This window comes from Accipiter gentilis, chromosome 16, assembly GCF_929443795.1.
Source record: "Accipiter gentilis chromosome 16, bAccGen1.1, whole genome shotgun sequence".
Classification (NCBI taxonomy): Eukaryota; Metazoa; Chordata; class Aves; order Accipitriformes; family Accipitridae; genus Astur; species Astur gentilis.
In genome coordinates, this window is record NC_064895.1 from 29,220,762 (window position 1) to 29,232,024 (window position 11,263).

Below are 11,263 nucleotides of genomic sequence, written 5' to 3' on the forward strand. Positions count from 1 at the left end.
TAAAAAACCACAGCATTTTATTAATTTATAAAGTACAGAGTTTCAAGTGATTAAAGCATATGTACAGACTAGCTAAAAATATCTAGCAGCTGTGAGGATACTCGCCTAGCATGGCAAAACAAGGAAGAAAATGAGTAAACCAGCCATTCTTGTGCCCTGCAATCTTCTCACGTCACAAGGGTGTGCAAACCTATCTGTATCCCAGAAAAATGGACTGGTCTCAACTCAAAACAGCCTGGAAGACCACCAGCATGCTCTGAGGAGAGGTGGCAGAGAGCAGACAATAGAGCAGCAGTGACTACAGGGTTAGGAGGAGAAGGCTGAAGAAACCTTACTTCAGAATAGCAGCTCTGCAAAGCAGAAGAGTACTTGTAACCGAAAGCTGCGGAAAGGAAAACCCAGCGTACAGTCCTAAGTTATGATTCCCCAGAATGGGGCGAGTTAGAAATCAAGGCAACAACTAGAATTAGGTAAGACCGGGCTGTACTGCGGGTATAGAGCTGCGATCAAAGCCAGACCCGTCTCTCACCAGAAGACAGAAGTGCTCTCCAGAACAGGGTGACTGTGGCTCTTAATAACAACAGATCCAGACCCCCATTTTCACCATAACATCTGTCTGCACAGAGGTGTCAAGAGCTGAATGAGCTTCAAAGCAACCGTGTCTATCATTGCTGCACACACTTCATACGCATCAGCAGCGTGTAACTAGGGATTCTCTAAATTCAAAAGTCAAGTTTAATTTAACGATTGGAATTAACTTATTTTTTAAATGTTCCCACAACAGCTCTTTTCAGCAGCCACTCCTATTGGGTAGTCCATTTGTTATCTATTATGGGGACAGAGGTCCATCAATGCTTGTTTGTGCAGGACAAACATATTTTACAGCCTGGAGGAGCAGGTGAGAAAAATCTTATGCTTCCCCATGAAAGGCCAGTGGAGCCTCTGGATAAAGTCATGGCAGGAAGAAAGATCCTCTCCATGAATTTAGCTTATGACACACTGCTTATAATACAGAATCTTCTATATTGCAGCCACAATCTCAGTAGAGTAGGACAGGGGGAAGAAATATATAATCCAACAGAAATAGATGTATTTCTGTCCTCTGTGTGGCATAGGTGACGCAGAGGGGCTCAGCATGTTATCTTTCTTTTGGCAGTTTATTCCTTTCCTACAAAAGGAAGCTGTCCCTGAAGGACACTATTTCACCTCTGCACAACAGAAGAGCATAGGAGGAACCTTTGCCAGGAGCTCCCAGCTTCTTAAGAAAAGCAAAGATCAGCAGTAGTTTACAGATACATTAAAATATTTTTCAAACAGGGTGCAAATTAGACTCCCCATTTACCTGCCAAGATTCCAGTTCAGTCCTTTTCATTTCCCTTGTAAGAACAGCTGGCACAAGCAGCTAACACAGCAGGAAGCATGATTCCTTAAACTACTTTAAGTGTTAGTGACGCATACGTTCTAATCAAGAGTTGGCATCTTTAACATTCTTTGTATTTATTTTAAGAAAGCATTTTAGTTAATCTAAGCAAGAATATTCAAAAGCTACTGTGAAGAAAATACATTTTTGTTTCTGCTCAAACTTTTCAGAATAGACACTGAACACTTTGCCAGCTCATTCAGCAGACATCACTCAGCTACGTGGCCAAGCAACACGGAGTGAAGAATTACACAAAAAAATATCTCCAATTAAGCCTCCTAACGACAACTTCAGTGCCAAGGACAAGCGACATGGCATTATCGGTGAGAAGCCAGGGCTGGAAATGCAGTCAACATGCAATGGGGCAGAGAAGCCTGTCTCCAGACGGTTTCTGCATGTTTCTTTGCCGTTCTTCGAAAAGGCAGTCACAGGACAGCAACAAAAGGATGCACAAGGGTTGCTTTAAAAAGAGCAAGTTCAGAAACTCCTCTACAACTGTGCCCAGTATGGCCAGGCAGTCAAGGTCACCTCAGCCAAGGTTTCACCTACGCTACTCATTGCATAAAACCGCAAATATAAAAACATCAAAGGTTTACATAAAAATAAGTTTTTTGTAGCTCTTCTCTTAAAATTACTGTACAAATAAATAAAGTTATTGTCCATTTAAATATAACCATTCGGGAGAACAGGAAGCTGGCAATGGTCTTCTGATCGATGCACTCATTCCAAAAGCAGGCAGAGTTGTTTGCCATCTCCAAGGCCTCCAGATCACAGCAGGACACAATACCTGCAAAAGAAAGGCGCTGAAGTTGCAAAATAAAAGACTTTTTGGTGAAAGCACTGGGCCATACCAAAGGTCCCCTGGCCCACTGTTCTGCCTCAGGGACATCAATAGCATACATACGCTTCGGGAAGAGCACAGGGCACATAAACAAGCAGGCTTTCCTCAGCAAAAATCCCAGTTCTGAGCAATGTTTAACTTAAGGACTTCCTGAATCACAAGTTATGTCCATATCCTTATCTTTAAATTAATGAAAGAACACTCATTTAGATGTTTTTCATGCTGTTCTGAGGAGATTTAGTGTTTAGCTGCTCTACACTGTCAAGTTCATTGCCCTATGATAACAAAGCATTATGGAAAAAAAGCATCCCCTGTTGATTCGAAGTTGCTATTGGAGAATTTCTTCTGAAGTGCCTAGATTTAGCATTGCGAGAAACCCTTTTCAGCTTCTGTGCTACTCCTGATTTTAGATTAGGAAAGCCGGATATGAAATCTGTCTGTTTTCTGGACTGAAGCATCCATGAATTTGTGTTTAAGAGAACCCCATTTTAGAAAGGCGAGCTGGTTTTCATTTCAGTCCACACTAACACAGCAGCTGACAGCATTTTCAACAGCGTGAGACGAGCGCCTCGTGGCGTGGAGCGCTGTGCCTCAAGTCATTGCTGCATCAACTCTGATTACATGCCAAAAGCAAGTATAGCAGGTATTCAGCTAGCTTCCTACCGAACACGGAAGTAAAATAAATGAAGAAGATCGAGACAGACAGGGGTTCTCAGGGATATGTCCTGGCTGTGCTGGCATTTTTCTTCTGATCCTAGTCTGCAAACCTATTTACCATTATGGTTTCATAATGAAAAAGGAAAGTCAACAGTCGTAAGCCTGACACTGTGCTGCTGGAGCCTTTTTTTCTCTTTATCCTTGCAAATTCCTCTCTAGCAGGCTTACCACTTCAGGGCTGGCCTGCCAACTAGTGGTACTGTTGCTATTAGAGTATGCCAGGCCTCCTGTTTCAGGTGGGAGTCCCCAGAACTGCAGATCCTACCAGAATAATCAAGTAATTTTCAGCAATAAAACTGATTTTTCTAGATAAAAAGCAGCTTTGGTCTTGTCCACTAAGATTTCAGTAAAGCATTTGATGTAGTACCAGACAAGAAAGTATTAGATACACAGGAGAAGAATGTGATTAGTAAAAAGGAAGATGGAAGGCAGTTACCCTGTCCCAAGGGAAAACTGAATCGGATAATTTGGAAATGAAGATGCTAGAGTAGAGTTTTATCAAGATTGGCACTGGCAATAGACTTGTTTAATTAATGTTTTCACTAACAGCCTTGGCACAATTAGAAGTGTGCCGATGACACAAAGCTGGAGGCATTACGGTTATAAAAAAGGATGAGAAAATATTCAGGGTCATTCACTGTCTCTTCTGACTGACAGGGGTTGAAACTCTGTAATAGAAAACATAAGGTCATGCATCTGTGAACAAAAGTAACTGCTCTAACCCAGAATGTTATTGATTTGAAGCAACTCAAGTCAAAAAAGGCTTTAGGATACGAAGTAATTACGAGAGGATTAACTGATACAGATATGAAAGGAGGGAGATGTGATCCTGGAATACATCAGGAGGAGTATTTCCAGACTAGATAGTAAACGCTAGCGTTTTAAAAGGACCTGAAGAGACTCATCTAGGGTAAGCGCAGAAATTATTTGTATATTGAGGAGATGGAGGACCCAACCAACCTCAGACAGGAAGAAATGCTGCTAAGGTTACAATTGTTCTATGTAAAACAGTTCAGAATGGGCAAACACCTGGGAAGGAGAAGAACATTTTAAGCTAAAGGACAAGTCTGTCACAAGATCAAGGGTATTTAAACTGATCAGAAATGCATTTGTGTTGCAAAGGACAATATCCTTAGCTATAAGGACAGTCAGATGCTCAGTCCCAGTGACAATATCAGACACAAAAACCTTTATTTCTATGATGCATTTATCAAATAAATTCTAGGATATGAAGCCCATGACAGCAGGAGACAGGACTTGAAAATCCTGGAAACTCTCTTCTGTATTTTCATTGCTCTACTGAAAGACATGGAATCTGACAGACCATCTTGAACTTTATGTTGGACATTCAAACTTCCATCAAAGCGTATACTAAAGAGGCCATCGAGAACTCACAAGGATTAGGATCAAATTTTTTTTTCAAAGTGGGCACATAAAACAACAGTCTTGCTGTATGACTTGGCAAGACCACCAGACTTCCAGCCCAGCCTTTTCCAAGACAGTCAAGGCCTTTACATGTTGAACAGTTCAGGACAGGAAGCTCCTCTATCATCTGGTGCACCCAGCTCTGATGCACTCCGAGCATTAAGAGTGCTTTAATTAAAAAAAAAAAAATAAATCTGTCTTTAATCTGACAGGTACAGTAACTTTGCCCACTTCAGCTTTTACTTAGTTAGCAAATATATTGTAAAAGCAACAAAAAAGCACAGGTAAATGCTGGAATGATGCTCGAAATCTGCCCTCATTTGTGGGAATAGATAAGGTTTAGGGTAAAGGACAGGCTGGCCCAAATACAGACAGCACAACCAATTCCCTGAACAAACACCATTAAGGAGGCAAAAGTTTCTTTGTTAGATCTACTTCAGCCAAATTCCTTTTCCCAAATGTTTATCAAAGCCTTTTCTTCTTCTCGTTTGACTGTATCTTTCTATGCTGAATTTTCAGAAGTGCTACAGGTCACACTTGATTTAGAGGGCTTTGGCCTGGAGGTCAATAACAGAAAATCCCCTGTAAGCTCAGCCTAAATAGGGAGCAGCCTGGCAGAGACACTAACCTGAACATCCTTCCTCTCTATGAGACAGATCGTTGACGCTTTTTGCCATAGGAGATTTGCCTGATTCGGACTTCTAGTTGGAAGGCATCCAATCTTTCCTTTGGGTTAAAAGCCAGCATATCGTGCAGGAGCTTGCAGAGATCATCCGGCATGGACTTCTTGTTCTTCAGGGGAATTTGTAGCTTCATGTTGGGATTCTCCAGCAACGCTTCTCCAAGGGGAATAAGCTCCTTGCCTTGGCAGATGTAAGTTCCTGAACACAGATTAGGAGGAGTCGGGTTATACAGGTAGAAGAAAGTCTACACAAAATGCTGTCATGTGCAGTACGGATAGACAATCTGGAAAACAAAACATCTGAAAGATTACTGGAAACATCACTTATTAAGAGGCAACCGCCAAGTCAAATATTGGGAAAGGCTGTTATCAGAAGAGGCTTTTACTTTCAAATAGTAATCAAGGTGTTGCACAAGGCTGTGCCCTTAACCAGGCACGGAACAGAGGGAGCAAGTTTAAGCATGGCATGCTCGTCAAGCAGTTTTATGGACCATCTGCAGAGAAAATGGGCCACTGAAATGAACTTCCTCCACTTTACTCCGTTTCACCCTCCTAGCAGACTCATAAGCTCCGGAAGAGGGAGGGAGACTGCCTGGCTGCGGTGACTTGAAAGAGTTAAACACAAAACTTATTTGCTCAGTTAGTCAAACAATTTTCAATTAAAATGACAGCATATGCCATTTACCCTTAGCCAACTTCTCCTCAGCAAGATTAAGGAAGGGGAATGTAAATTTGCTCCTGGTAATCTAAATAATTTCACCGCTTGTTGAAAATGATTAACTGGCTTCCAAAACAGACAGTAAACCCAGCTTTGCTCACTCAAGCTGTTCTGCCCCTGCACCAAGCAAAGAATAAATGTTTCAAAGGCAGTGACCTGTCTGTGTGTAGAAAAGGTTGGCCTTGCAAACTCCTTATCTCAAGTTGGCGGGTAGCTATTTTAATGAAATCTGTTCATGCTTTGGTCTCAGCTGCAGCCATTTGCTTGTTTCTGTAGGCAGGAACTAAAACATTTATCAATGTTTGGCATTTTAAAAAGAAATAAATAACAGAATTAGAACTGAGCCTACTTGGAAGATAAAAAAAATAATTAAAGGGGTAGCACAATAGCTTCTCAAAGTTCCTCTGTAGAAATTCCTTTTAAGAATTTAAACATTTAAAAGAAAAACAGACAGGTATACTATGATCTCAGAGCCTGGGTAGATGTCTTCAATTATTATGCTAATGTGAATGACTGGCATTCTCTCCTCTCGAGATGGATTTTCCACTGCAATATACTTTTCTGAAATTTTTTAGTACAAAGTATTTCAAGCATGCATATATGTGGGGGATTTGGAGGAAGGAGGCGGCGGGGAAGAGAAAGGGAAAGCAGGCCATCAGGAGTCATCCCCAAAAGATCTTGCATCTCTAAACTGTGAGGAAACCCAGCCAGATGGCAGTGAAGCGTATCTAAACATCCTTTCCCAGTTTATTATTTGGCTCCTTGGAACACCCTTTCAGCACTCCGAGTGATCCCATCCCTTGGTTATGCCAAGTCAAGGATACAAGCAAACCCATAAGCCCAATTCCAGAAAGGCTTTGGTTTTTAAGAGCATTAAAAGCATTTCTGAGCAAGTAGAAGTAGACAGATACTAAATCCTCTATCAAGAGCATAGCTGTAAGACAGATGCCTCACCAACAGCTACGAGGGTTTTTTTCCTCTTACAATTCTTTAGTGTCAATAAGGGCCAAATCCATTTTTGAAGAGCGTTCCTTAGGGTAAGGAAGGCCTGACAGCAGAGAAGCCAGAAGTGATCTTTCCCTTAACCTTTAAACCCCCCAGAGTCTTTTTGAAAAATCTGGCAGAAGGAATGATCTTCCAAATAAAATAATGATTTGTAAATATAAAAAGCATTCTCTCTGCCTTAGTGATATGTCTTCAAGACTTGGAAACCCTGCATGAGAAGCAACCAAATTAGGAGCAATGCACACTGAAGAAAAAGAGATTTCTTTGCAGTTCTCTAAGCAAAATCCAATCCCCCCAAAAACCCCAACTTTGGGTTTCTTTGGGTTGCAAGGTGCTTGCAAATCCCTGGAAAAAGCCACATCCAAAGCATACATGCCACAGCATTTGTAACTATGCCTGGGAGAACACCTCTCAGAGAATCCCTACAGGTCCAGAACATCCACTGACAACAGGACAGCACTGATCTGATGCTCACCAAGCAATTCCTTCTCTGTATCCCCATCTCGGAAGGTGATTCTCTCAACCATAGCCCAGAAAATAATCCCAAGGGCAAATATGTCAGCCTTTGCCGTGTAGTGACCTTCCCATACTTCTGGAGCCATGTAGAAATTTGACCCACAAGCAGAGGAGAAGCGATGCTGGTTCACATTCCCTTTCCCCTGACACACCTTGCTGAGGCCAAAATCTGCTACCTGCAATGCATAAGAAAAGCAAAATAACTTATTCACAAACACCAAGTTTACAAGCATGTTTACAAAGAGCGGCTCAGTGAATTCCACCCTGAAATCCACCACAGCATGGCACTGACACTTGTCGGGTGGCAAGCCCCATGAAACAAAGAGCTGATTATTTCCTGTACATTGTCCGTTCCCCAACTCCTTTCCTGTTGTTTGTTCCCCTTCCTAAGACAGGCAAAACGGGTATCCGAGCGTTATCTTTCTGTGAAGCTCACTCTGATTACATCTAATTGGGCATAAACATATCTTGAACATCAATGGGAGAAGTGGCTCTTACTGTTCCACAGTGAGTGCACTGAATCTCTTGCATTACCATTATTATCCATACCTATTAAGATGACATTGATTTAAGCATCCCTTGACAGCTCTATAGGTCGAAGTACAAATACCATTATTGATCCAAATGATCAAGTCATGAATTATCTGAATGCACTGACCTATTATTTTATGTCTAACTACGGGAACTCTTGGGATTGAAAGTTCAGGAGCGAGCTGGCTCCTAGCTTTTCCAGCTCTCTGAAAAGCAGCTGTATAGACTTTCAGTCTGGTGCTACGAGAAAGGCAGCTAGCCAGTCTTTACCTCAATCAGGGCACCAACATGAAGCACAAAGACATTCCCCACCTCCCCTGAACACCAATATGTGCTTGAGGCAGCAATATTGGACACGCTAGCTGTTGTAACAGGGCAGTGTGTTCTTAAAAGTTTAAGGACACAGAACATATTGCTTCATCTTTGACTGATCATGATCTCTCTTATTATCTAGTGTACAGAAGTCAGATAGCCCTGAACTCAACCGGATAAGCAGTGGATGAAGGACGTTACAGAAACACACCATCGTGACCTCTACTTCCTTCCAAAACTCCTAAAAAAAAAGCCCACAAGTGATATCAGATGTTCTGAGAATGCTTGTTACAAGTATCACAAGACATACCAAAAGCCCATTCCAAAGCACATGATGCGTAAGCATGCAGATCACATACTTGTTACAGCAAAGTTTTATTCCCTTACCTTTACTATCGGACTTCCACGTCTATGAGAAATCAAAATATTATCGGATTTCAGGTCTCTATGCACTATCTGGTTTCTGTGCAGGAAAGCCACGGCGCTGCTGAGCTGCCGCATGAAGCTGTTGTTGAGCTGAGCATCTGGGCTGCGAGACAGCAGGTATTCATTCATGTTGCCACCGTCACAGAACTCCATCACAAACCACAGAAAGCAGGCCGATTTGGGATCCATGCACCTCCGCCCTTTCAGGCAGGTTTCAATTAGCAGCAAATGGCTGTCTGATTTCCTGTAACGATGACTAATTGGCTGAAAGACTTGGCCATTCTGCAGGATACACTCCTCCAACTGGATCACATTTTCATGTTGCCTCTGGATGCTCTGCAGGGCCCAGAACTCTTGCAGAGCCAGTTCTACATTTTCAGGCACGTTACAATGCATCCTTTTTACAGCTACTTTGCTTCTAGTTTGATTAACGATGGCTTCATAAACCACCCCATAGCTCCCTCGGCCCACTTCGCGAACGATGCTGTACTTGGCTTCCGTAGCCATCCCTCGCTTTGGCCCAGTGAACGGCAAATCAGAGGAAAATATTTGAACTCATGGCAACCAGTCGTCACCTCCAGTAAAACCCTGAAGAGAAAGGGATAAAAAGTTTAAAACTCTCCCAAACAAAGCAGCTTACCAACAATCAACAGCAAATACTTCCACCTGGCATAAATTTTAGTGGTATATGCATCAGTATATGATGCAGCTGCATGAGGACTGACAGCTAAAATGGGGTTTTAAGAGAAAGCTTATATCCATGGTAACTTTGAGACATTATCAAGTACAATCCTGACTGCACAGTGGGATGCAACCACCTGGGAAGTGACATCGATTTGTCCACAACAGACAAAGTTTAGCGAGAAAGGAAAAAAAACTATGTAGACACATTTCCTAAGCAGGGCAGGAGAGGGAAGGCAAGACCTCCTGGGTAACAGCTGAACTTACTTTTACCAGAATTGACTTTTAAAGAAATTAAATCAGCCAGAAGTGCCAGTCTGGCACTAAATCTTTCACCCTCACTTTCCCCCCCTCATAAATTTACTTATCCGTCAATGGTTACATCACTTCCCTGTCCTTCCACTACCAATTTTCTACCAGTCCACATCCTGATACTCACCCCCTTTCTCCAGCTCGCCCTCTTCCAACCCCTTCATGAGCCTTACACCGCACTTCCCCTCCACCTCCAGATCCCTGTCACACTCCCAGGCCCCCAACCCCAGGTCGTCCTTCACTTCATTGTCTAGTACGGGTTCCCGCTGCAATTCTCCTGGTCCTTCATTCAATTCCCCCTCCACAGCCCAATCCCCCGATAACCCTGCTTCCTTTTCAGCCACTCGTTTCACTTCTCCCTGCACCAGTGCTCTTCAGCACCATGCCAAGTTTTGCTCCCTAATAACACATTAATCATTCTCTGCTTTCATGCCCCCCATGTACCTTTCCCAATCCCCTTAACCCTTCCCTCTTCAAACCTCCCCCCTACCCCACCTGCTTCTGCCTTCAGAGCCCCTACTTCCCTCCAAATTCTCCTCCCTTCCCAAACCCTCTGTCCACCTCTCCCAGCCTAACCCCCCTCTTCCCAGCCCACCCCGGCTTCCTTCTCAATCCCCCTCCCTCCTCCAGCTCCATCCCCCAGCCGTGCTCCTTTCCCAAATCTTTCATCTTTTCACCCAGCCCTCCCACCCTATTCCCCACTCTCCAGCCCTCAGCCCCCCACTCCTCTCCAAAGCGGCCCCCACCACAGTTCAAACCCCGACCTCCCCCCAAACCCACTCCCACCCCATAGCATAGCCACACACTCTCCCCAGCCCCTTCCCCACTCCCTCCCAGCCCCTTCCCCACCTCCACCCCCCCCCTCAGGCCCACCTCTTCCCAGCATCTCAGCTAAGACCCCTTGGCTACCTCAGGCCCCTGCCTCACCTCAGGGCCCTGTCTCCCCTCCACCCCCCCCCCAGGCCCACCTCTTCCCAGCACCAGGCCTAAGACCCCTTGTCCCACCTCAGGACCCCTGTCCTCTTCCCTTCCAGCTCCTCAGGCCCGGCTCATTGCCGCTTCCACTCGCCTCAGCCCCTTCCCCAGCCATTCACCCCCCCAATTCTCCTCACCACCGCCGCCGCCCGCTCGCGCCCGGCCCCACTACCGCCGCCGCCGCCGCAATTCCCGCCACAGCGGCGCGGCCCCGCCTACTAGCGGCGGCAGGCCAACCAGAAGGAAGGAGGCGCAGCCGAACCAATCGCAAGTCAGGGAAGGTGGGGAGGGAGGGGGAGGGAGGCCGCCGTTGGACCAATCAGCGAACGCTTCTCCTTCCCCAGTTCAAGTAGAGCGGGCGGGGAAGGTTCTGCGCTTGCGTGGTGGTGGCGGAGCGGCGGGACTACAAATCCCAGAAATCTTTGCGGCGGATGACAGGTGCCCGCTAAGGACAAACCTCCGCGAAACACGGCGTGTGCGGGCCGGCGCAGGGCGCGACGGCAAGGCTGTGTCCTGTCCGTCCGTCCGTCCGTCCGTCCGTCCGTCCCCTTGTCCCGGCGGTGGTTGGCGAGACGAGGCCGCTTCCCTGCCTTCGCCTCCTATCTGTGATGATGAAAAAAAAAAATTAAATACAAATTTTTGGAAACTTTTGGCAGACACCCAGAGGGTACCCAGCCCACCCAGGTCCCCCCATATCAGGGT

The 11,263-nt window shown here is 45.0% G+C and overlaps 1 protein-coding gene across 1 annotated transcript; it reads right to left on the minus strand.

Moving 5' to 3' along the window:
- On the minus strand, positions 1-9,457 carry LOC126046639 (serine/threonine-protein kinase PDIK1L-like). The gene is made up of 4 exons (XM_049819324.1): positions 8,555-9,457; positions 7,284-7,500; positions 5,032-5,284; positions 1-2,207 (listed from the first exon to the last, which is right to left on the minus strand). Exons 1-3 carry the CDS (start codon positions 9,098-9,100, stop codon positions 5,049-5,051), a joined length of 999 nt encoding a protein of 332 aa, XP_049675281.1. The 5' UTR covers positions 9,101-9,457; the 3' UTR covers positions 1-2,207; positions 5,032-5,048.
- Positions 9,458-11,263: the final 1,806 nt, after the last annotated feature.

Coding starts and splice junctions, on each gene's coding strand:
- LOC126046639 (XM_049819324.1), bottom strand. CDS start 9,100: ATGGCTACGGAAGCCAAGTACAGCATCGTTCGCGAAGTGGGCCGAGGG. Junction 7,501..8,554: donor GTGGAAGTCCGATAGTAAAG/GTAAGGGAATAA, acceptor TATGCATTGCAG/GTAGCAGATTTTGGCCTCAG. Junction 5,285..7,283: donor TACAGAGAAGGAATTGCTTG/GTGAGCATCAGA, acceptor ATCTGTGTTCAG/GAACTTACATCTGCCAAGGC.